The following is a 27,652-nucleotide window of genomic DNA, read 5'->3' on the forward strand; positions in this document are numbered from 1 at the left end:
TACATATATTCAATATTCAAAGATCATAACAAATTCCTTTTTTTAGTTTTGTTTTCTCCTAATATATATATATATATATATATATATATATATATATATATATCATCTTAAGTGTCACATCCACTTAAGCAAATAAAAACAAGATTACCTTGTCTTTTATTGAATAATTGGACAAATAATCTGCACGTGTGATGTTTAACAAGAAAAATAAATAAATAAATACCATTATTAAAGGAAATTAAAGTTTCACTATATATTAGAGAGAGAGAGGACATAATGAAGGGTCACCCATAAATACAAACATGGTATGTCTTGTCAAGCATAATAGTACCTAAAGTAATGTCCAACAGCCAGTTAGGAAGATTGATTTTTGAAGCTGAAGTTTTTTATTTTTATTTTTATCTTCTTTCTTCTTTCCTTTGGTTTCATTAATTTTTGGTGGAGCAAGTCACTACACCATATAGCCTTGCTAGTTATGCCCTAGCTAATCTATATATGTAGTCTATGAAAATGCTCTCTCTATAGGGCTGTCCCAAATGAAGATTTGCATAATTTCCCTCTGAATAACATTGATTGGATTGTTTCATTCTTTTGTTGCTAATCTCTTGGAACCCTAGATTGAATAGACAGCCTTAAAATGCCCACATTAGAACAAATAGTTTGATTTGAGGAGGAGGACCATTGCTTGGTGCAATATTAAAATCCAGATAAGAATGAGAAATTGGGCTTGAATATGAGAAGAGCCATTTGCATGAGGTTGCAAAGGTATCAAATCGAATCAGATATAGGCAGATATAAATTTGATTCTTTCAATATTTAAGATCATATCCATTGGATTTTTATAGAATTTGGATTGTCAACAGATTGAATTCGGGTCACCCCTCAATGAGATCCAATTTGAATTCGAATTAGAACAATCGGGTACCATTTTTCAGCCCCTAATAAAACAAAACTAGAGGTTAGGTCTGTATCCACTCAACTCCTCCCAGTAACCCTATATAACCGTGGCCAGCATTAGGTAAATAGCCTTTTAGTTTGACCCCAAAGCCCATTCATGTATAGAGATTTCATTAATGAAATATGATAATTTTGCTTTTGCTTAAATCAAACCCATGCTGGAATTAGGGGTGACCCACATGAATAAATGATATTAACGGCCTTAAAGCCTATTCGACCCAACTGAATTAATGATATTATACTTTTTTAAAAAAATTAAACTTAAAATTTTTAGCAAAATTAAAAAAGATATATCTTAAAATTATTAATATCATACCATATATACATGTTTTGTTTATACATATATACATACATCATCTAAGCCTTGTGGCCCTTGACCCAACTATATGAGGTCAGCTGCATGAGTCCTGTTTTGGTGTTCCTTTTTGTTCAATGTCATATCATTCATGATTAAAGCATAGGCACTTAAATAATTTCTTTTTACTTCCAATCAAGTCCTTTTTTGGTATATCTCTAGCTTTTCTAGCCCTTTCACCTTGTAATATAACACTTTTCCTCATAGGTGTTGTAGGTGATTTTTTATGTAGGCGACTAAATCATCTCAATTTCCTATATCTTGTTTTATCACCTATTATCCATCTAAAGTATTTACATTTCTGCCACATTCATTTGTTTGACTTATTGTTTCTTAATTGTTAACATCTTGATCTATATAACACTAGTGTAAGAGCATGTTCTATACATGTGTGTAAATAAGTATTATCCATATGTGATATATGGTATTTGAATTTAACTTTTTTATGAACTACATGGAACCCAAGACAAGCAATTGCTTTATAAAGTAATTAAGAATGGCAACAGGGCCGAGGACCATATTCCCCATCCCTAACCCCAATCCCCGTTGGGTAAGGGTGTTCACGATCTGGTTTGGTGCAATTTAGAGAAGCTCCAAAGCAGACCAAACTGTTTTGGCATGGAAACCAAACCATTTTATTACAGTTTGGTGCAGTTTCTGAAATAGTTTGGAGAACTTTGAACCATTATTTGATTCTATTGGACTTAACCCAATTAGAAAGCCGAGATAACACCCCTAAAAATTAAAACTTAAAATTTTTATATCTATTATTTTATTATAAAATAAAAGAGTGTATTTTTATAATTTATATATAATATTTATACATTATTTATCTATATATAATTATAAATAATATTTATACATTATTTTAATATAAAATAAAGGAAAGAAAAGGTAAAGAAACCTTTACAAACCTTGTATAGGTTTTGATACCTTTCCCTTCCCTTCCCTACCTTTTCCTTCAAACCAAACATAGCCTTGACGATCAACCCTACTGGAATTTGATAATTTCTCATCTAATGTAGCCATGCTTCTAGTTTCAGGGAAACAACCTTTACTGTCTTTTCATGGAATCAAAGATAATATACTACCAATCCTGCTTTGATTTGGACATGGTATTAAGATAGATTATCAAGCTCTTAATGAATTAAGAGGACATTGGCTCAATGTAAAAAAAAAAAAAAAGGAAAGAAAATGCTTACAGTAGTTGTTTATAAACTGTAATCAGTTGGCTTAGCTACATAAAAGAGAACAAGAAGACAACATGCATCTAATCTTTTGAGTTCTGAACCATGAATGGCCAAAAAATTCACTGAAGCCCACATGTCGATGGGCCACACCCATGATGGCCCAGCAACCCATCATTTAATTGGGGTTCTTGGCTCAAAAAATTAAAAAAAAAAAAAAAGAACACCCAAAGCACACTGAGAAAGAGTAGGGGGGGAGAATGTTTGGCAGGATCCTGCCAACCAAGTTAACAGAGAAGAGTCAAAAGACTGCCACTCAGTTATTTCCTCTGCTGGGTCTGGTGGCTTTAACCCCACTGAAAATGATAAAAAACTGTAACTTTGTTGGCGATGGCCACATGGGAAAGCATGGGAGAGGGGACCATAGGACAGTTATGTGCAGGACAAGTGAGTAGGGCAAAAGGGGCACCGGGAGGTCTACGTGGTTGAGTAGGAAAAAGGGTAGACATATGAACATAGTTTAGCCACTAGTAAGCCCACAAGGGCCCACATCCACAGCCCAAAAGCCCAGTAAAATAGAAATCAATGTGAGAAAAGGAAAGCCTTTTTTATTGAAGCTGAGATAAAGAGAACGTAATTTATTTAAACATAAAAATCACACACACAGAGTCTCTGTCTTTCAATTATAAAATAAAACAAAACCAGCAAAAGAGGCAAGTTGGCTGGTTGTTGTAATTATTAGAGTAATGTAAGGATGGCGAGGGACTGAGAGACACTCAGATTGTGGAATTAGAAAAAAATCCAAATCAAACAATGTGAGTAAAGGGCTAAATCATCCCAAATTCTGTTTGATGTTACAAAAAACAGACCCAAATCTGTAGCCCCTGAACAAAAACAATTACTGATTTGATGTAACATTTGTCCTGAAATGTGGTTCAGTGGATGGATCCATTGATGAACCCATAGAGATTTTTTCTATTAATTATATTTGGTTTATCCTTCTATGAATATATTAATCAATATATATTCAGGGAAGCTGCCTCTAGGTAGCTAAATATAATGTAGCTTAATAGATTCACCTTTTAATCTTGTTTTAACAAACAAGGTAGAAGAAAAATCCTCTGATTTGATCTCACACAGGTTTGAGTATTTTACAGCTTCGAAGGGATTGGAGGAGTTTGGGAATTCTAGAGAAACAAACAAGGATGAAAGCCAGACGAGGTTTGGCTGTTTTTCCTTAATGGCCAAACCCTCCCCCACCTTTTCTCTCTCTCTCTCTCTCTCCCCTTGATGATTCTCTAATAAGTATATCAATCACATGGGTGGTTTTGTATTTAATGGGCTCTCACTTGGATTAGGAGCAAAATGTATCCAACGATCTAGTGGGCTCACGGGCTTGATGGTGTGTATTCTAGTTGACTATCAAACATTGGATTATTTCGGGATCGTTTTTAATTTGGGGGTTTTATTGTTCAGTACATTGTGGGGCCCACTTGATCGGATCGGAAACCAAAAATTATGGTGATTGATGGCAACGATCCTGGCAACCCAGGATCCCTTGATGTTGATCTTACATCAAACGGCTTGCCGTTGAATCTCATGGATTTTTGAATTTTCGAACTGTGGGTCCGTCCAGACTGTATTTGGAATATGTACGGTGGGCCAGTCCGGGCCGAAAGTTCAATGGGCCCACTAGAGGCCGTAAAGCCCGTCTTGTTGGGATTTGGGAAGGTAACATTGTCGGCGGTTCTCTCTATTGCTTTTACGGTTTTAACTGCAGAGGCCTACGTTGCATTAAACCGACGATGTTTGAACTTTTATTGCCTGATGTTTTGACGTTTCTGGTTACGATAACGGAAATGAGCAACAATGGCATTTTCGAAATTTTACATGAAATGAGGGGTATTTAATTATTCTCTCTCTAAGAAAGAAACAAGTACAGGAAAGGAAATGGTGTAGAGAGAGAGCGCTGTGCAGCACACAGTGAAGACCTGTGTCATGTGTGGGGTCGAGTCCTAGCGGTCGAGTCCGGTCATTTCCGGTCTGTCAGCACTAGTGGTGGAATCCGATCGAAGATCGAGAGCCGATCCTAACTCGGAAAATCTGGTACAAGAACTTCTTCGCGTGTCTCTCGGAAAGTTCATTTGGAGAACGGAGGCGCAAGCAGAGGGGTTTGATAGGGCTCAGATTTCAGGTACCGTTTAACAGTTTGAATTTTAGGTTTTTATTTGATGCTTCAGAAGTTTAGAGTTCCAACTTCATAAAAATTGTTGAAATTTAGGTCGTAGATCCGAAACTTCAAATTAAGAAAGTTCAGATAAAGTATCTCAGGTGACTTGTGGTGTGTTTCAGGTACTGGAAGTGTTACGAGCCTGCAAAATCAGAAATTAGTGCAATGGAGAAGATGCAAGGGCGAAACAGAATGTATGGTAGCTTGAATTCCAATTTCAGGTAACTATTGTTATCTCTTCAGTTTAGTGTTTGTATGGTGATTTGGGTTCTCCAGTGTGGACTGATTTAGCCATTGGAAGCGATCAAGGGTTAACAGAGAAGTTATTGCAGAAGGTGGTAATTCGAACATACATTTTAAGGGGAGACGTTCTAGCTGTGTTTGAATGTTTTAGGTTTATTTGTAGTGGGCTAAAACCTATAAATGCTTGGGAAACTCGAGTAGGAGAAAAAGATGAATTAAATTTCAGCAATTTGTATTGATCCTTAGAAGCATCTGAGATGCAAATCCAGCAAAAATCAAAGGAACCGTAGCTTAGAAACTAGGGGACAAAGATCATGGAGGATTTGTCCAAGTATGCACACAGTCCTGCTCACTTGGCAGTTGCTCGTCGTGACCATGCCGCCCTCAAACGCATTGTAGCTTCCCTCCCACGTCTCCCAAAAGCCGGTGAGGTCACCACCGAGGTCGAATCTCTTGCCGCCGAGCTCCAGGCTGATGTTGTCTCTGCTGCCATTGATCGCCGTGATGTACCTGGCCGTGAGACCCCACTCCACCTTGCTGTCCGCCTCCGTGATCCCATCTCTGCCGAGATCCTGATGGCGGCTGGTGCCGACTGGAGCCTCCAGAATGAGAATGGATGGAGTGCTCTCCAAGAAGCTGTTTGCAGCCGTGAAGACTCCATTGCCATGATCATTGCTCGGCACTACCAACCTCTTGCCTGGGCCAAATGGTGCCGCCGGCTGCCGCGCATTATCTCCTCCGCTGCTCGTATTCGTGATTTCTATATGGAGATAACTTTCCACTTCGAGAGCTCTGTCATCCCCTTTATTGGTCGCATTGCCCCATCTGATACTTATCGCATTTGGAAGCGTGGTTCCAATCTACGTACTGATATGACCCTTGCTGGTTTTGATGGATTTCGCATTCAGCGGTCTGATCAGACCTTTCTGTTCCTTGGTGAAGGCTATTCTTCAGATGATAGTAATATATCTTTACCTCCTGGTTCTTTGGTTGTCCTTGCTCACAAAGAAAAAGAAATCACCAACGCTCTGGAGGGAGCAGGGGTTCAGCCCACAGAGGCTGAGGTTGCTCATGAAGTAGCTATGATGTCTCAGACTAACATGTATAGACCAGGAATTGATGTTACCCAAGCTGAGCTTGTTCCCCACTTGAATTGGAGGCGACAAGAGAGGACTGAAATGGTAGGAAGTTGGAAAGCCAAGGTCTATGATATGCTTCATGTGATGGTGAGTGTAAAATCCAGGCGGGTTCCTGGTGCAATGACTGATGAGGAACTATTTGCTGCAGAGGATGATGAGAGGTTGGCAAATGGTGCTGACAATGATGAGTATGATGATGTATTGACGGCGGAGGAAAGAATGCAATTAGATTCAGCTCTCCAGATGGGAAATTCAGATGGCTTTGTTGAAGATGAGGAACATGGGACATTTGATTGCCAAGAAAATGGTGCAGGAGGTACATATGAAAATTCTGAATCAAATGGTGTTACTAAAGAGAAGAAGAGTTGGCTTGGTTGGAGCAAGAAAGTGTCAAAAGATGGAGGCAAAGATCCTGAGGATTCAAAGATTCTGAAGAAGTTTTCAAAGTTGGCTCCAGAAGGTAGCAATCAGAAAGCAGTTGATTGTCAAAAGTCATCATCTGAGTTGCCAAGGGATGATTTAGGAGATGTTAAAAAGGGTAAAGAGAAAAGTAGTAAGAAGAAAAAGAAAATTGGACCAACTAGTGAGTCTAAACATGAGAGTGAGTACAAAAAGGGTCTGAGACCTGCTTTGTGGTTGACTCCTGATTTCCCTTTGAAAACAGATGAATTCTTACCCCTACTTGACATTTTAGCAAACAAAGTTAAAGCTGTTAGGAGACTCAGAGAGCTTCTGACTACTAAACTACCTCATGGCACCTTTCCTGTCAAGGTATATATTTTCTCTTGTATCTTTGATCTTGTCCAACAATAACCTTTTTTTTTACCAATTCATCTCTTATGTCTAGCTGTTTATCCATGCTTATGATACTCTGGTAGTTGTTCTGGACGGAATTATTTGTTTCATCAACCCATAAATGACTGAAATTTAATATGCAAATTCCATCTTGTCATTGTAATACAAGCTTGTCAGACAGATTCATACGCATACTTCATTCTCTGTTTTATATCCTTGTTCTTTTCAGCTCTATTTAACTGTGTTTAGTTTTTCTTTTGAACAATCAGTTAATCCTCATCCTGTCCCTAGCAAGAGTTATCACTGAAACTCACCTTTTCTTTCACAATTTTTTGGTAAATTTTTTTAAATGAATTTTAAATTCTATTATGATCTGCTTTCCTTGTGATTTTCTATGTTAATTGGTTTCAATTTTTCTGATTTGTATTATAATACCTTAGTTATTTTGGGTTATTAATTACAACTTAGTTCTTTTTATAATGTGTTCATGTTTGTACATTACTTATTGACCACATGGGATTTTATCATTGTTCAATACTCCTTTTGGCAATTAAGTTGATCAGTCTTTTAGTCTAATGATTTCTGTTGTTTTTTTATCTTTATCTGTTTCTATCATGATTTTGATTCATTACATATACTCGAACTGTTTTTTTTGTGTCAATTGTAAGAACTCTAGCTCAAAGCCTCAAATTCTTTTCTGTCACATCCAGCTCTTGATTTACCTTAGTTTTATTTTTCCTTTTGGCAGAAAGTATGGCATTACCCCTGGAATTATTTCCCTCTGGCTCTGGCCTCTGGGGTTGATCTTCTTCTAACATTAGTTTTTTGTTTTATTAACTCTATATTAGCTTTATTCTGCACTTTTCTTTCTTTGTTGGGCTGCCTTGTTATCTTGTTTTTCTTTTTTCCTGTCTTTGCTTTCTCCATTCTGTTGCTTGTTTACAAACCATATATTGCTCTGTTTTTTAAGTGAAATCTCTGCTACCCTTGCTCAAAATACTGTGTGAGATAGGAGGTAACCTGAAAAACTATAGCCCTTCAGGGCTCTCAGTGGAAACATACGTTACAATGTAACTTGATAAGAATGAGGCCAAAAATAACTGGATCCTTGCCAATACCTTCTTCACCAGGTTGTCAGCAACTGAATTGGCTGATCTCTAAACCAATCTAAATAAGGGTCCAATTTGGCTGTCACAAACCACACCTCTATCAACTGGTAGCTCTGCAGTTGGCTTGTAGATCAATCTCTTATGAGATCAATTACAATATGTGAAGGAACAGCCCCCCCCCCCCCCCCCTCCCCCTTCACACACACACACAAAAAAAAAAATTAATAACAATAATAAGTTCAAACCGCTTGCCAACTGATAGATGAAGGAATTGCAATAAAGAGCAAAAGCTTAGAATAGCATATTGATGCTATTCTCCCACTTCATGTCTGGTAAACTGTCTTTTTGAGTGAAAGGTTGAGCATATGGTTTTCCCCTTCTTCCTTTGTCTTTTTTTTTTCATTGGTTTGGAGCCCACATGGGTATACCAGTAAACAACACTGCAATTTAATCACTTGCAAATTGCAGGACCTTGCTTAATCCTTTTGCCTACTAGATTTTAGACTCCTGCCAGTATGGACATCCCATGGTTAACAATAGTTAATGTCTCTTTTAACTGGAGCATCCATTGGTATTTCTTTCATATGACCATACGATCTCAATAAATTTTCTATTGTCTCGTCACTGTTGGTACTACCCCTCCATCCATTGGCATTCATTTTTCCCCTTTACTCCTCCTAGCATTGTCATTCATCTCTCACAACATACTAATTACTGTTATGCGTTTTCTATGGTTATGTATTTGTGCTCTTTCTTGATTTGTCAACACTCTTCAACATGAAGCACTGCCAGCATTATTAATAGGTATGGGCACTTGGTGCAATGATAAAATCTTGGGCTGACAAGTGTAAGAGTGTGGTTTGAGTCTGGAAGCAGCCGCTTTGTGCAAAGAAAATTCCAGAGGTTAGGTCCGTATCCAGTCTACCCCTACCAAAACCCTGGATAACCAGGATATTCTATGGATCTGCAGAGAAGATCCCTTGAGCATGGACAAATTTTAAAGGTAAATGGTACAGCAATACTGCATCAGGTTCAGGTTGAGTCTGGGTCTGGGTCTGACTGTGAAGATATTGCTAGAGTTTGTAACCTTGAACTACATAAGAATCTGTTATGACTAATTATCAAAAAAATAAGATACTGTATTGACTCATGATCCACTTGTTTCATTTTTCTGGTTTTGCTCCAACGGTGTTGGTATACATCTATTTGGCACAAGACATTGTAGAGTAGGTGCTTTGATTTTTTCTTTTAGGGCAAATCTAGTAAGTTAATATCTACTTAGGTGTGCAAACCTCTAATGAATTGGGGGTTTTTATTGTTCAGTCCACCTCATAAACTCTTATTGGTTTGTACAGTTGGAACAGTTCCAAGTGGGGAATGAATCAAAGTTCAAGGGGGGTAGTGAATCATAAGTGGAGTTGTTGGTAAATAAAATAAAAAACCAATAAAAATTTATGAAGTGGATTGAACCATAAATTTCTATATGACATTGACTTTAGATGACACACTTGGGTATTTGGATATTTCCTTGTATTCCATTCATGGTAAAAGTAAAAACCAATTATCTAGACAGTGATTGAATGTTCTTTACATTTTCCTTCATTTTGCAACTATGTTATTGATTTCTCTCCTTGTGATCATTGTCAGTAGTGCTGATTATTGAATCTGTATAAAAATGCATTTCTCACTTTCAGCTTTGCTTTAACATTTTAACTTTGACTGTACCAGTTTTCTTTATCAAATGGGCCCAAAATTGTTCTTCTATACAATTTGTAGCTTGTTTATGTGTGAGTCTATTAACTTAAAACGTGTGGTTAATTGTTATCTGCTGAATGGGTAATTAGGTAAATTGACAGCTCAAGATAACCTGCATTTTAGATGAACCCGGGCCTCAAAACCATCTCAAGTAGTTCATTATACTCATCCACCTACCGATATGCTTTTCTTTTCTCTCTTTTTGTGGATTTTGTTGATGTTTAGATTGTTAGATTACCAAATCAGTGCAGTTCTTGGGGCTGTTATGGTAGCTACTATGACTGCATGACTTTTCTGTCATGCAAGGCTGCAAGATTTGTTGCCTGTACTATGTATTGAAATAATAGAAGATTTAGATTCTTTTCTTGCATTTATGTTTTTTTTCCTGTTTGTTTCTTTTAAAAAACTTCCTTTTGGATTGTTAAACTTTAGATGTTGGTTTTTTAATACTATCTTCTGGTAGTATGTATGCTAGTTTGTTGTTAAACTTAAGATGCATGTTTTAGTTGTCCCTCTCAACTGTCCTTGTTGGCCTACCCAAAGCTTCTACTATAACAAAGCCAATTCGGCAATTCTCCTCTCCATGGTTCATATTAAGATTTTTTTCTGCTTGCGATTAATTTCATAGGGTCCAACAGTGACTTAATTTGAAACTCTGCCAAACTAAACACAGATTTCAATTTTGTTTGCCCGAATTTTGTACTGACAATCCATATTGACAAAAGATGTTATGTAAGGGACATATAAGGAGTTAGTACTTGGGGTGCGGGAGATATCATAGAATGCTTTGTAAGGAGTTGGCTTAGGGTTTTTACTTGGAATGTGAGTGTAATGGATCTTATGTACTTGAAGCTACACCTTATTTAATACTTGGAGAAGAAGAGAATTTATATGTATCCACAAAGGGAGAAAATAATATCTGGAATACTAGGGAACCTGACTTAAGTGAGCCTGATAATGATGATTCTAAAATTTAATGTTTGATTATTAACTTACTAGGAGAAAGTTCTAAATCAGTGTTATTCGGGACTGGATGTTTTAACTGGTGTCCTAGTGACCTATCATGGTCCCACTTAATTGACAGTTTTCAGTCAGAATGAGCTAATGACTTGGTTAACTGGTAAAACCATGACTGAGTGAGCATTCTGGATTTGTCTGGTTTCAATCTGACACTACATAGTCTGAAAAAATTGTCATAAAGTTGATATCTGGCATGAGCAGGGTAAACTCAAATCATGCCATTTATTGGATAATTCGTAGGGTGAAAGTGACTCATGGATAGTGATCAGGTGGATGCTTTCAGCCATGGACAACTCTTGGATCCTTCATCACTGTACTGAGATATTTAGTATCTAAATGGACAACTTCTTCATATGAACGCCCAGTTGATCTGCTACCCTCGTGCAGGGTGCAGACGGCTCATCAAGAGAGGGGTGCAGAGGTTGACTTTGTTTTAGTGCAGCTCAGGAGTAATGGTTGCAATCTTGTTACTTATTTGATATTGTATATTGGTACTAATTGTAACAGCTTAGCAAGAGATTATACGGTTGGGCTTATTTGGGCCTTTGGGGGCACGACAGCTATTTAGGGGTAATAGTTGTAATAATGTTACTCTTCATGTCTGTTGTTTGCTGTTTTATGTTGGTACCATCAATTGGTTTTGTATTCCCCTCATCCAGACCTTTTGGATTTTGGTGGTTGTATTTTTTTTTGTCATATATAATAAAACCTCTTTGTTGTTATTACTGGTTGATGAACTGGTATGGAACATCTTCATATACACGAAAAGTTATATATGTTTCTTTGGTTTATTGCAGGTTGCAATCCCTATTGTTCCAACTATTCGTGTCCTTGTAACTTTCACAAAATTCGAAGAGCTCCAGCCAACAGAGGAATTCTCAACTCCTCTCTCCAGCCCAGCACACTTCCAGGATGCCAAACCCAAGGAATCAGAGGGATCAACATCATGGATTTCATGGATGAAGGGAAGTCGTGGTGGGCAATCAAGTGACAGTGAAAGCCATTGCTTTAGGGATGAGATTGATCCGTTCCGCATACCGTCTGACTATTCTTGGGTTGACTCCAATGAGAGGAAGCGGCGGATGAAGGCCAAGAAGGCCAAGAACAAGAAGAGTAAGAAGCAGGCTGCAGCCAAAAGCACAGATGCAGGACACCAGTTAGGTGATGATTTGGAAGAATAATATTAACAGAAAAGAAAAAATCTCAACAAGTCGTTGCACCTCTTAGAATTCTTCTCAAGGGGAAAAGATAAAGCCTATTCCAATGAAGACAAAATCTGTTTTTTTTTTCCCACTCTGAAAAGTGGTGGAAGGTAAACCCTTTGGGTGATTGGAAGAGCATTTGCTTATTCCCACTGTTGTATGTGATGTCATGTGAAATTAGAGAGAAACAGAATTTCCTTCTTTTTTTTTTCTTTATATAATTTGTTTTGTTCCAATTCTTGATAAAACTGATCTATGTATCTATGTTGATGATGATGATGATCTAATTTAAATCCTGTGGTTTGGATTCTTTTGTGGTCAAGTCATTTAATATTAGCCGAATTAACAAAGATCCAGACTTCTATGTTGTTGACGATGATGATCTAAATTAAATCCTGTGGTTTGGATTCTTTTGTAGTCAAGTCATTTACTATTAGCCGAATTAACTGATCTATCTATGTACATTGTCAAGTGGAACACGCTTGGGAGCTGCCACGAAATAGCCCTCTTGGTCATGGATGCCTCCAAATTCCAAAACCATTCTGTAACTTGTGCCTTGGCCAACTTGCTGTTGCTGAGAACATGGGGAAGGGGATGGATGGAGGTAATGTCTGCTGGATTTTCCACCAGCAGTTACCACTATAAGTTCATAGTTTCTAGATGATTCCTCTGCCCAACAAACCTCCTCCTAATACCAACACTGACATCAGGAGCTCCAATTCCATCGAGGGAACAATACAAATCACCGTCGTGGAGTCAAGCACAAGCCAATGCACATTTTTCCATGGTGAATTCGGATCTGCTGACCACAATGTTGATCTAACCGCACATTGACACATTCAGATTTGAGAACATCTCTTGTACTATTTATCACCGATATTTCTGATGCGTGGCGTGGCTGGATGAACGTAGCCAGCAATATATTATGGTCAGCAAATCCGGATTCTCACGTGATGGCCTCCAATCAAAATGCTACTCACATACACGTCTCACAATCTTATCTCAAACATGATGTTAAAGACTGGGAATTGGGAAACTGGGTATGAACGAGATACCAACAAGATCAGATGAAAAGACTGAAACTGGATGAATTCGAGTCCGTTTGGTGAGTGATGACAGATGTTTTTTCACCCAAATGGACCAAGTCCGCCTCTCTCTGGTCCTGTATCAAGTCTGCACATAATGTGGTTAAGGTCCAGTATTTAAAACCTTTAGCTCAGAAAACCCAATCTGGCCCAGATTAGCCCATGTTTGGGAGTGTTTTATTTTTTGTAAGTGTTTATTCAAATAAACACTTACTGTTAGTCAGAACCACGGCATTTATTTGCCTTATGCTTGAAAATAAACACTTATTCAAGCAGCTCAAAATTTGAACTAATTTTTAACTGTTATTGTTTCCTTTTGTGGAAAAGATATGAGCTGAAATAAGTTCAAATTTCAACTATGATATGGAAAAGATATAATATCTGAAAAACTTCTAATCATTCAACTGGAGTCATAAACGTGGTAGTCAATCAGGTGTTATTTATCAAAATTCATGGATGGGTTTTGATTAATCAAAAACTCTTCTAATATCATATCGTTTCCGCATCATAGATTTTCCTTTCTTTTATTATTTAAAAAGTTTTTTAAAACCCATTTTCTGAAACTTTACGTTCCCCCCTCTCTCTTTCTTAACCTTTCTTTCTTCCCCAAACCCTAACCTACAAGTTTTATTCCAAGACTTTTGATTTCTTTCCGATTTCAGGCATAGATGTGACCTGATTGAAAAAGTAGGGAAGTATAAGTCAGCCCCCTGCTTTGAGAAAACTTAATGGTGTTAAGATCATATGTAGTGTTATTTTGTCATCCAGGCTTTTCATACCAGTAACAGATTTTTGCCTCTCTTTTCATACCAAGAACAAATTCGATAGTCTTCTTATATATATCTCATGTGAGATTGAGCACACAAGATTGTGTGTCGAACATGTTCAGATATTGGGGAAGGACTCGGCAGTCTTAATCTTTTTATGACCATCATCATCCTAACTTTCACTCTAGTCACTATTTTTCATCACGGGGCGTGCAAAAATTTAAAAAAAAAAATGGTAAATAAATATTTGTTTCAATAATAACGGTGTATTTTGTTAACTTATCACACATGAGAAGTCTAGTTATTGGGTCTACAGCAGAATCCCACTGCTTCAAGACTACAGCTGATCCGGACTCGTATGAAACCCTTCCTGATTAATCGTTTTTGGGTCATAAATGATTCATTTGAACTTCCTTCTTTGTCCAAACAAGCAAACGGGTTCTGTCGGACCTGCATTTTCAAAACAAACAGTAATCTAGTCCCAAAGTCTGCTTGGTTCAGACTAGAATGGAAATGGGAATTGAAATCAGCAATAATGGGATTAAATTCTTAGGGAGGGGCAGGGAATGACCATTAATTCAAATGGGAGAATGCCATTCCAGCAGAAATAAGAGTGAAATTCCGAAGTCCAATCAAACAGTTAGAAACGCTCTATTCTCACGAACCAAACAGGGCCTAAGAGTGATGATCTTCATCCGTTTTTGGACGGTGGCCATTATGAAACAACCACTAATCACTTTTAACTAAGAGCAGAAGCAAATCCGCTGCAAATCCACTAATCACTTAAAACATGCATCTACAGTTTTGCAGAAATTAACACAGCTTATATAAACAACAAAAGCATTTTCACTGGTATGTAGTAATATACCTCATCTGAACATGAGATTGACAAAGTTGTATTTTGCATTGATCGTATTCATATTAGCCACAGTAAAAAAAGTTTTGTAAAAAAAATAGAATGAAAAGGCTGATATCCGCCATTGTAATATCCTCTCTTTGCACCTTTGTTTCACAAAAGAATGAAAATACTCACTTAATTGGAAGTCATCATTTGAAGCTCAAAACCATACGCAAATAACCTCCATAGCTTCAAATTCGAATCCTGCATCAAAGCAAAACGACTGTTACATGTATGAGTTCATTAAAAGAGTAACTGTCCGTGTAGGTTGTTTCCTTCTTTGAGGTGGAAATCAAACAGATTGCAAGCCAGCTCGCACAAATAAATATGGGCTAATTTATTTTATTTGCTTTTCGTGTTCATTCTTAATAACCCCAAAAGACGCAAAAATAGGTATTGTGATGATTTTTCTCCGAAAAATAATCTCTAAAAAGGGAAGTTTTGCTTCAAAACTTTTTACATAGTTTTGGGTAAGTTTTCATTAGACACACGCCTCCCTCAAATCGGTTTTTTTTTTTTTTTTTGGTAAGAAGTAAAGGAAGAACTAGATTACACCATTTTTAAGGGAAGAAAAAATGGAAAATTCAAAAAAAAAAAAGGAAAAAATTGGATAGGTGGTTTGGAAAAGGGGAATAGAAGCCACGTGGCATTAAGGAGAAGGGTGCAAAGGGTAAAGGAGAAAGGAGAGAGAAGTTAAGCAGGGAAGGGGGAATTTTCAGTGGACATAAAGTGCCCCCATCTTTGTATTAATAATACAGGAGAGATTATTATGACCTGATGTTGTTGAAGACAAAGAATTCAGTCTTGTCTGGACCAGAATGAAAAGGGTATTCTTGCAACTATGGTTTTTAAAACTGAATCAGATAATGAATCAGTCAGGGATCTGGTTCCCTGGTGGAATGATTTATTTCCCTAGATCAGTAGTTTGTTGACCAAATCAACAGATTTTAACAAAATATCGGTTCTGGAGTAAAATAGAATCATGAGTATTGAAATTGAATTTTGATGGGGCACTAGTGTTTCCAATTCCCGAGACTCCAAATGGTCAATTTATCTATGCTCACGCTATGCAAATCCCTTCTTGAATCCTTGTTCGGCTCTTTGAATTTGAAACTGAGGCTATGGCACTTTTTTAAAGCCTTCAATTAGTTTTTGATGAATTGCCTTGAGCCAATCTTAATGAATTATCTTGTCAGGCTTCGAAAAAAAAAATTAAGAAAAGACATTTTATCTTACCATTAAATGCAAAAGGACAAGTATTGAATGAAGAGGATCTATAAAGGTGTCATTTAATTTTGCATTCATTTTTTTTTTATTTCGTTAGACAAAATTGCCACCATTATGGCATTATTCAACCTTTAATGGGAGAAAATTTGAGGATGAAAAAGGCATTTCCAGCCTCAATCTTTGGACTCTTGTTTTACCAAACCATCCCTCATTTTGAATTTAGTCTATGTTTTAATGATTTGAATACAACTCCTCGGATTAAACATCTACTTAAAATATTAACTCCCATTCTCTCACATTTATTGCTATACTTTTTTAACCCTTTTTTTTCTTATCAAAATTCACTTAGGCTGTGTTTGGTTTGAAGGAAAAAGTAGGGAAAGGAAGGGAAATATAGGGAAATCTATACGAGCCTTGTATAGGTTTTCCTACGTCTGTATAGATTTCCCTATGTTTTCCTTCCTTTCCCTACTTTTTCCTTCAAACCAAACATAGCCTAATTAAATCCATGAACAATAATTTTGATGATAGAAAAAAAAAAAAAAAAACCCTACATTTTTAAAAGACCTACAAACAAAATCATTTTTTCAAGTGGCAAGTAAATAGTTCAACCATTTAAGTCAAAAAACTTAAACCCATTATATTCATTATATTAAACAAATATAAGTATGATACATAAGAAGTTTTTTTTTTTTTCAATTAATGATGGAAATAGAGAATACAAAATTCAAAATCAACATAGAAATGAAAACCATTTCCTATCTATGTAATGGGTCAATGATTCAACCATTTCGGTCAACATGAACCAACTCATGATTTCATAGCTAAATAATAAAGTTTTAAAATATAAAAAAAATACAAAAAACTATGGAAATTCAATAAAAAAGATAAATTTAAACACATACAATATTATATATTAGTCATAATAGAAAAAATACGTGTGACAAACAATAATTCATTTTATTAAAGATGTAATGAAATATAAAATATAAAATTGATCTATAAATGAAACCATTTTCCTATCTAGATGACAAATCAATGCTCCAACCTCTAGACCAAATATGGGCTCGTATCAAATATTATATATTCGTCAAATTGAGAATATAAATGTGAAAAATAAAAAAATATTTTTAATAATGATTAAAATAGATTATAAAAAAAAAAGAGAATTAATGTCTAACTTGGGACCCACTAACTAGGTAAAACAATAGAATGATTAAGACAGTCAAATCAATATCTTGTTGACCAATCTAATGGTTTTTTACAAGCAAGTAATTTTATGATAAAAGGACTCTTAATATTGGTTTGACGTGGGGTCAACTAGGACTGTTTGGTTTAATCAATAATTAAAAAACATTAATAAAAACCAATGTTCTAAAAATCAAATGAAACCACATTCCTTCTTAGTCAAACAAGGCAGCTTGTGATGTCATAAACTAAATAATAAAAATAAATATAGAAACACTATAATATTTACAAAAAAAAAATAAGCATATCTTTAATATTATATATTTCCCATATTAAACAAAAACTATGTGTGAGAAAAATAATAATTATTAATGATGGAAATAACTAAAATTCAAGAACAAAAAAGGGTAAAATATACAATCCTCCCTTGAGGGAGGTTTCATTTTAACAAAACCTCCCCTATATCTTTGGAAAAAAAAAACATGCAGTTCATTACAAAAACAACATTATTGTCTCGACAATAAGGACTTTCAAGTTACAAAAATGCCTTTACTACTTGTTGAGGCACCTTTCAATATAATTAAAATGCCATATTTGCCCTTTTAGACTTCACTCGATCATACTTGTTAAGGCAACTTTATTCCTTTTAGTTAAAAATTAAAAAATGTTTTTTTGGGAGTGTTGTAGTAAATCCCCATCTCAATCAATAGATATAAGGGTAAAATGAGTATTTTCAACAAACTAATACATTAGGCCAATGGATTTTGTCTAGGACAATGATGGAAGGGAGGTAACCGCGTGATTTTTTTTTTTTTTTCAAAATTATAAGGGAGGTTTCTGTTAAAACGAAACTTCAAGAGAGGTTTATATATATATATATATATATATGATTTTACCAAAACAAAAAATAACACTAATATCTCATCCATAGCATGTTAACCTGATGAAATAGGTCAAAGTTCCACCAACTTAGAAAAACCCCGATGTAAGGTGGTGGAGCTGATAACTAGAAAGTATATTATTGGATCCCAACATTTGGAATTTCAACATTTTTTATCCATAAATTCGTGTAGATTCAGAAGTGCAAAGTGAGACAAGAAGTAAAAGTAGAAGACAACACCTCTGAATGGAATATAGTTTCATCCACCAGTCATCTTTGTTTCGAACAAGAATAGGCTACACCCAGATTATAATATGTTCCTCATATAATGAAGGCCTCAGCACTTCAGCAGCTCATTGGGGATTTAGGCCACTGGCCTTGGCAGTTGGCACACTCATCCTTGTACAGAAAAAAAATGGCTTGGCTTGGCTTGTATACCTTAATTGACTAACAATAATCAAGAAAAAAAGGGGGTGTCAATTGGACTGGATTTGGTACAATCCGATTCAGTCCAATGTGAGCCCATTACAAATGGACCAGGTCAAATTCAATCCAATGAATATTTTGGATCGGTCCAATTCAATGTTGGACTGTCTAATCAGTTCAAATTCATTTTAATTTAGATTGGTTTCAACTCAAATTCGGTCTGTTGACACTTATATTTTTATCTTATATCAATGGATCAAATATTAGCTTAATCCAACCCAGTCCAATATAAATTTATTATGAACGATGAGGTCCAATCCAATCTAATAAATATTTTGGATTGGATTGGTCCAATCGAATATATCTTATTGGTCCGTCTAAATTGATTTTGAATTAGACAGGTCCAAGCCAAATATGCATAGATAAAATTACCCCCTCAAGACTCAAACCTCCACATATGCATAGATAAAATTACCCCCTCAAGACTCAAGCATCTGTGTAACATGGGTGAAAAAGTATGTTGAAAGTGTAGTAATTCCTTAGAAATCACCAGAGCTGGTTAAATTTATGATGGATGTTGTTTGTTGTAGTCTTTTTTTTTTTTTACTTCTTTTAGTTTTCATTTTTTTTATAATAGTTCATATCAAGGTTTTAAAAATCAGACCAGATATAGAGCCGTTCCAGGGTTGAATGGCCTGACCATTCGGTTCAAACGATTTTTGGTCGAATAATGGTTTTAGGATGAAATGGAACCAGTTCAACTATCCAATCCAGTCCATTTTTCAAAAACATTGTTCGTATTGTTTCACACCACTACAAGAAAAATGGGCAAGAGCAACAGTCATAGGACCGTCGGCTTAGCCCTTTAGACCACTGCCTTAGAGGTAAGGCGGTGGTCATGAGTCTACCCCCTAAACCACTACCAACCTAGGTCAAGATCGCCAGCTTAGACAAAAAAGACCACCACTTTTGAGAACTGGTTCAACGCGGTTCTATCATTCCTAAAGTGGTGGTATATCAAAGCCATCGGCTCAGAGTTGATAAAGGTGGCGGTCTGGACCTCCAGCTTAGAACTCTTTAGACCGCCACCTTAGGTCAGCCAAATTGTTGTTTCTGTTTTTAGGTGGCGGCCTAGACCACCAGCTTAGGATTCCTTAGACTACCACCTTAGGTCGGCCAAATTGTTGTTTCTATTTTTAAGTGGCGGTCTAGACCGCTGGATTAGGATTCTTTAGACTGCCACCTTAGGTCGGCCAAATTGTTGTTTCTGTTTTTAGGTGGCGGTTAGGATTCTTTAGATTGTCGCCTTAGGTCGCCCAAATTGTTGTTTCTGTTTTTAGGTGGCGGTCTGGACTGTCGGCTTAGGACTCTTTAGACTGCCGCCTTAGGTCGGTTTTTATGTCTAAGGCAGCGGTTGTATGACCACCGGCTTTGTTTTTTTTTTTTTTTTATTATTTATGTCAATTTGATTTCAACATTTTTTGGTACATGTTTCATGGCAGATAATACATAAAAATCAATTTAAATAAAAAACGCAAATTACAAATAAAAAAACTTTTAATTAAATTATTAATTATTATAATATCCAAAACAAATTGCTTAAATACAATATCCAATTGACGTATAAAAAATTACAAGGCATTTAAACAAATTCTTCTTGAATAATATAACACATCTTCCAAAACAAATTTGCAAACAACCATCAACAATAGGGACAGCCATCAAGCTGGTCATGTGTTTTATGAAGTCACTAGATAGTGAGACTGGATTCCAAGGAACCTACAAGGTATAATTTAGATCCGCCCCTGGTTTAGTACAATATAGGGTGATAAGATATCACCACAAGGAGAGAGTCCCACTAATCTTTGTTAAAGATCGGAAGGGCAATTCATTGAGATTAGGAGAGCTTGTGAAGCTAAAGATATCTATAGCAATTGGGGTAAAGGTTAATACTCACTTTATCCTGATCAGTACTGTTCCTTCATTTTTTTAATAATAGTTTATAAGGTTTTGTTGGTCTCTCCTGATAGGCTAAAGGAAGTGCCATTAATAAAGTTATTGACAAGTTCTTCAAGTTTGTCCTGATCCTGGTTGCTTTTCAAACTTTGTAATATGCTTTGCATGCAAGAATGGAAGGCAGAAGCTGAGCCAACCAAATTGAGGATGATTCAATGAACCAAAAACAAATATTAATGGTTGCATCAGTGCATTACCATCCGCTTCCCTGTTAAGGTATGGGATAGACTTTCCATGCTTAGTATCGAACTTTCCATGCTTATTTTTCTAAATTCCTAGTGTCTAATATTAAATTGGAAAAAAAATTGTTGATGGGATTAATTGGATAACAAATATTAATGGTTAAGAAACATGAGCGTATAAAGATGTGAGTAATGGTTGACAGTTCACTTGGTTTCTACTCTGAATTGCTCTGCTCTACAGCTCTAGTTCTCCTCATTTAACAAAGTACTGTCATGAAATTCACTAATAAAGTTAAAAGGGGAGCTCCAGTGTATGCTAGAAATCTGGTTCTCCTGAATTGCTCTGCTCTACAGCTCTAGTTCTCCTCATTTAACAAATACTTTGCTCCTAAGACCACCATTAGACAAGAAACAACTTTACAATAGATCTACATCCTTTCCTAGTTTGACAAGGTTGAGAACTCAAAAGAACAATGAAGGAAAGTAATAAATAGTTGTTTTGATGCAGCATGATCAGAGGATTAGGATATTAGCTAACAATGTCTATATATGGAAACAAATCAAGAAACAAGTGGGCTGAATAATTGGGGATTTCTCTACTGTTATGTATGGTGCATCATATTAGCTCATTATTCTTGAAGGCTTCTAACTTTTATTGTTTGAACTTTCAACACAATTTCTTGGTTAATTTCAAAATCTTTTTCATCTGACTACATGGTTATTTAGTAATTAGTATGATTTAAGTACAAGTTGCCCTAATTCTAAGAAATGAAGAATTTTAGTATATGGGATTCTCACATCCCAGGAGATATAAAAGAAATCAATATGGAGGGTAAAGTGAAACCATAAAGTGAAATCACTGTCAGTATTTTCTCTCCTCGAAAAGTGGAAGGATTATGGGATGATGTATGAGGGCTGCTATCCTTTGGAGTAGGTGGGATGAAAGAAGCATAAGAGTTTTACCTAATGTGATCAAACCTCCTGTGGGGTCACCCTAGGGATAAAAGACTTGATCACCATCCAAGTAGCCCTTTAGATATTGACTAGTGAATTTAATTATTTATCAAAAAAAAAAAGACAACTTCCAATCCCCTCCTGACCCCCATCCCTTCTGTTCCAAAGAACGTAATAGACAGCAGGGTGGTTCAATATTATTTAGTTTAAAACATATTATGTTTGCATATATGTGTACATGTAATTCTCAATTTATTACATGTGTGCCTCCGTGTCTAGATTTTAGGGAATTGCCATGTCAAACTGACACTACATGTCTGTGTCAATATAGAACTCATGTCCATCAATTTATGTCTTGAGTTGAACCAGTCCAAATTAATCAAACCGACTTCTTTTTTTGGGTCGAGCCATATCAGATTGGGTTTAAAACCAAACTACAAAAAAGTTTGTTAGATACATTATTTATTTATTTATTCTCTTCTCTTCAAACAAAAGTGCATGATCAAACAACTCAGTCTAACTTAATGAAGCCTAAATTCAACTATATTAAATCTGCTACAATGGGTTTGGCTGGCCTCAATTAACCCAACTAGAAGGTAAGAAAGCAGAATTCCCACATCAATGGGGGCACATTCAAGAATGGAGGCCTGGACCTTTTTTTTTTTTTGGGGGGGGGGGGAGGGTTGTTCTCCATGTTTTCTTCTTTGATTGACAATTAGGGAATTTGACTGCACTAACCTCTTCCTACTGCATTTAATAGAGTGGGCCTTGATTGATGAATTCAATTTTCAATTCGAGATTCAAAAGTAAGAGCAGGCTTGCTTTTATATTTTATTTTATTTTAAGCTCCAAACAGGACAAACAATGGACCCCCACCATGTGCAAGGATTCCATCACACTCCAACAACACTCTTGCCTAATTCCTTCTTTCTTTTCTCAAGTCATCTCCAACCCATCTGGCCAGCCGAACCAACAAACAAAATTCCACTTAATTTAATCCAACAACACCCATGAATCAACTCCAACTTTTCCATCCACTAGGTTGTTAATTCATCCCAACCAATTAATCCGTTTTGTCCTTTGTACAATGATTAGAGCTTCTTCAATTGATTAGAGAAACTTAATACACAAATGATCTTTTGATGATGACACTTTAAATTGTTCCTCAATTAAATTAGTTCAGCTCCGCCCCAGAAATCCTGATTATGATATGTGAATCTAGATTTTATACTGCAGAGCTATTCCTCAACACAAAAGCTAGATGATATCATAGTTGGGCTAAATGACACAGAGAAGCTCAAAATCCTAAATTCAATCATGTATGTCAAAACAATAGGGTGCAAGTCTGAACTCAACCAACAAATCCTACAAACCTTTCCTGATTTTCTGCTTCATTAAACCCTAATTTGATTGATTAGTAGACAGTTTCATAACCTAGATTTATTAAACCATATAATCAAATAAACAAAACCATTTAATAAACATGTATATGGCATTTAAACCTATTAAAACTCACATGTTAGGCCCCAGCATTGAGACTGAACATTTAAATTTGAAGGTAATTATATTAGAAGAAGACTTAATTCCAAATTAAAAAAGTTTACTGCATTTTGACCTAGGTGTGAACTGTGAACCCAAGACCAAATGCTGATGCCCTTCAATGACTCCATTTTCCATATCTATTATGTTGGTGTCCATAGTGGTTCTCAGATACACATCAAGAGTAGGTATTTCCTGGAAACATTGATATAGATAGTAAACACTCCAAATCCACACAATGAAGGTACATAAGATGAACACACTTATGGAGTACAGCTTGATGCATCCAATTCTACTCTAGGGAACGTTAAAGATAATTAATTACACTGGTCTTAATCCTATACAAAATACATCTCAAGAAGATATTTTAGCTGGATGTAACTAGCTCCAAATAAAGCACCATTCCCCAGTTGAAATTGAGTCCTGAAGTCCTTACCCTGTACAAAATTTGAGGAAATATTTGCATTATGGAAGGTGGAACAGCACCAGCAATAAGAAGTACCATTACATATCAAAAAGCCATTAGTGTAAACATCATTACATCAAATTTAAAGCATCTTCTTCATCCATCTATTTACATCTAAATATAATAAATGAAATTTCAATGCAAGGAGGCATTCAGTAAGACTGATGGAATAACGAGCACCATTCAAACAATTGTTAGAAAGAACAACATATGACACAGAAGCAGGACAACCGTTAAAATCACATGATAAAATAACTAATGTTAGGAAGATAGGTTTCAGGGGATGTAGGCTTCTAGAAACTTAATATTATAAGGTGTGGTGACCTTGTGCTAAAATTAAAAGAGATTAGGTCCATATTCAATCTACCCCTCCCAACTCCCAACACCCCAGATTGCTGGAACCAGCATCAAATAATGGCATTTTCTTAGGTGTGGTTTAAACTACTGATCTTAGCTAACTTATAGAACTGTATACCAACTCATGCAGTTCACACGAAGCTGCATTTCAAGTAAAAAAGCTAATTTACTGACCAGAAAAAAAAGGAGATGAGCCTACTCCCAACAAAAATATGTTCTTTAGTTATGATTCTGTAGGTCTGGTTGAAGAGTTATTACAGACTAACAACCATTAAAAAAAAATGTATATCCTCGAATACTCTAAGATTTAAAACATGCTACGTATAGCAAAAGAATCGGAGTGAACAAGTAAAGGTGCTTGACCTTGTAAACAAAATTGACCATACCATGTGACATATGGACCTCATTTGTAAGCTGTACAAAACGGATGGAAGATATTAAGTTAGCATTAGATAGCCACATAATACGACATCCAAATATTAAAATTAAAGCTTAAAATAAAAAAAAAAAAAAAAGTTAAACACCTGAGTATTCGCCTTTAATGAAAGATTGTCAGTCAAATCACATTTCATTCTTGCATTAAGCTTCCCATCTTTAATATCCTCCCAAAAAGCATCAACTGTGGAACAAGACGACCGAAGGATTTTTCATTGGGCTACTAACTTGATGACCGAAGGGTTTTTCACCGAAAACCCTTCGACCTCCTACTTTAAAAGTACAAATGTTAAACCAAGAAGGATCATATGTTCTCTTGCTCGAACGAACAAGGGTCGATGCTGGCTTGGCTCCAAATGAAAAAAAAAAAAAAAATCTTCTCCCTTCTCAAGCAAAGTCAATGATGGATTTGGAATCGCACAACAGTTGTAACCCTAGATTTCCTTCTCAATCTCCATTTCAACAATGATTCTCCCTCTCCAATATTCTTCGTCGTCAAAAAACTATTCTCCTTCGTCAAAAGGTTTTCTACAAGGTTCTCGTCGAAAAGGAAGCAGAGAGCGCGCGGGAGAAGTATTTTTGGCTTCCCCGCCCTGCGTCCTTTGTTAGACCGGTTCAAATTTGATTTATATTTAAAACCGTCGTATCTATTCTCTTAGACCGTCGCGCCGGTTCTCGAGTTAAATTGGTACGCTTATAACGGCGGTCAAAAGGACCGCCGGCTTAGGCCTTTTTTTTCACGATCTTCGTAGAATAAATGGGTGGAGACAAACATCGCAATTTACTATTCAATATTTAATTAATTTGGATTTGATGAAAGGTGATTTGGCGTGACCTAGCAAGAAGGGGGACATGTGGACACGACTTGACTAAGAGATGACAGCTTAGCCCGACAAGCCTAGTTCGCAACAATTGAACTCAAGTATTCAATCACCTTGGCACAAAATCAACTCGCCATCAACGCACCTCAGCATTCAATCCAGTTTGGAACTAGAAGACCGAAGTATCAACTCGGGGCTACCAACTCGGACTCCTACATAATGATCCCGGAAGTCTCTCCAACAGACTAAACCTCACGGGATCACGCCACATAACGACAAGCCTAATCCTCTCTCCGCTCGGATCGGACGGAACTAATAATCTTTATTAGTTGATAATGTTACTCCCCAATTAAAGCAGAAACAGATCCTATCAAGACGAAGATCCCGGAACCGATCTGCAAAACCCGCGAGGACTCAACTATATAAATGCACCAACTCCAATGACACAAGGTATGTGTGATTTTTCTACTCTCTAGCTCTCTAAGCTCTCCAAGCTTTTCAACTCGCATCAGTTTACTAACTTAAGCATCGGAGCGACCTCGTCAGGTTAGCCACCCCGAATTCTCTGATCCTATTTTCAGATTCACCTAGCTCATTGCCCGACTGGAAGCCAGATCATCCTCCAGCAAGGAGTAGTCAGATTGCACAATATCAATTGGCGTCGTCTGTGGGAACATGATCAAAAAGCCTTCTTTAAAGTCAACCTTCCTTTGAATTAATGCCCTGGATAGAGCAGCGAGATGAACGTCTCCAGGGGGCAACCCCAACTTCCTTCAGTATGCATCAGCCAGTTCACCATCCCGCATACTGCGGCTGGGGTTCCAACACTGACCATGCCACCAAACACCACACAGGTGAACGCCCCACTTCCCTCAGTGGTAGGCGCAACCTTTTCTGAACCGTCTGTGGTTCCCCCCGAAGTTGGACAGTCACGGTTTGACGACCTGGTGCAGTGTGTATGAGTCATCCAGGTCCAAATGCAGCAGGTTCAGCAATTCCAGCAGTACCAGCAACAATTCCCCCCACTGCCAAAGAGCTAGTAGTCGGTTCCACCTCAACACCCAAGGGCCCAGAAAAATCAGAACTGACCTCGCGTGAACCAAGACATCATTCGATCTCCCCACTAAGGTGAAGAGACTTCACAAGTCCCAATTCCTCCCAGGAGTCAAGTCTCACTCCGTGGGAGGAGAGACAGTCAGTTCACCCTACCTGCTTCGTAAGGGAACCTTGGAAACAGATCCGAGGATACTCAACCTAACAGGGCCAATCTTCCTCGGTGTTTGTAGCAAGAAGGTGGGTTGCTCGTAGGTAACCGGTTCAGGGTTCTAGGTGCGAACTCAAGGCAAGGCTTCTTTGTCCATGATAGCCAGCCTCAAAATCACACGAGGAACCAGGAGTTACCTTGCGGCAGAACAGTACCGAAGCATACCGAGATTAGCAACACCAATGTCGAGCCGATAAAGAAGTAGCAACGGAGTTGTCGCAAGGCACATCGTACTTCAGCTCAGAACAGCTAGCCAGTGAGACCAAACAAACAAGAACAAGCTAAAGATAAGGGGGAGGCGAGCTCGACAGCTACAAAGGCCGCTCCTCCCCAACTTTCTAGGTCGTCTCCCTATCTCCTGAGCTCTTGGCGACCCCGATGCCCAAAGATTTCAAGATGCCTCCCTGGACAAATATGACGGGTCTTTTGATCCTAATGATCATGTGGACTCTTTTAGTCCCAGATGCACCTAGCTGGGGCTGACGAATCTTGCATGTGCGTGGCTTTCTCTATCACTTTCAAGGGGGTAGTTCGGACATGGAACCGGAACCTTACGCCGAGATCGATCAAAAGATGGGCGCAGTTTGCAGAGTTGTTTACATCGCATTTCATCACTAACAAGAAGTGCTTTAGGTCGCAAGAGAACCTCCTCAACGTGGTTCAGAGAGAGGGGGAGTCGATTAGAAGCTACATCAAATGCTTCAACGACACTTGCCTACAAATCCCCGCCTTAAACCTGGCGGTAAGACTCACTGTAGCCAAGAAGGGAATAACTCACAGAGAGTTCAAATAGCATGTGGGGGCCAATAAACCAAAAGACATCACAGAATTCCTCAATCTAGCTGACCAGTTCATCGGAACCGAAGAGGAAATGAACCAGAAGACTGACAACCTGGCCGAAAAAAGAAAAGAGACAATGACAATGCAGGTAATGACGGGCACAAAAGAAGTAAGAATAAGTCCTTGAGCAGGGGAAGAAACAAATCTAGGAGTTGATCTCCTTCGCAATCTTGCAAATCAGGTCAGTGCTCCAGGACCCCACCTATTGAAAGGACGAACTACACACCTCTCAACGCTAAGCGAGGAGAAATCCTAACGGCCATCAAGGAGTCCTTCGTCAAATGGCCTTTTAGATTGAGGGGAGATCCTGCAACA

General features: G+C 37.2%; 1 protein-coding gene and 1 long non-coding RNA gene across 2 annotated transcripts; one reads left to right on the forward strand and one right to left on the reverse strand.

The window, feature by feature from the left end:
* The first annotated feature begins 4,441 nt into the window (after positions 1-4,441).
* On the forward strand, positions 4,442-12,302 carry LOC148878751 (uncharacterized). The gene is made up of 3 exons (XM_088959667.1): positions 4,442-4,693; positions 4,852-6,882; positions 11,588-12,302. The coding sequence occupies exons 2-3, from the start codon at positions 5,287-5,289 to the stop codon at positions 11,969-11,971; spliced, it is 1,980 nt and encodes a 659-aa protein (XP_088815793.1). The 5' UTR covers positions 4,442-4,693; positions 4,852-5,286; the 3' UTR covers positions 11,972-12,302.
* Positions 12,303-23,364: 11,062 nt separating this feature from the next.
* LOC148878752 (uncharacterized) lies at positions 23,365-25,007 on the reverse strand. Its single transcript, XR_016110870.1, has 3 exons — positions 24,502-25,007; positions 24,341-24,391; positions 23,365-23,591 (listed from the first exon to the last, which is right to left on the reverse strand). It is a non-coding gene; the product is annotated as an uncharacterized LOC148878752 (long non-coding RNA).
* Positions 25,008-27,652: the final 2,645 nt, after the last annotated feature.

This window comes from Nelumbo lutea, chromosome 1, assembly GCF_056320005.1.
Source record: "Nelumbo lutea isolate HS-2025 chromosome 1, American lotus-T2T, whole genome shotgun sequence".
In the NCBI taxonomy this organism is placed as follows: domain Eukaryota; kingdom Viridiplantae; phylum Streptophyta; class Magnoliopsida; order Proteales; family Nelumbonaceae; genus Nelumbo; species Nelumbo lutea.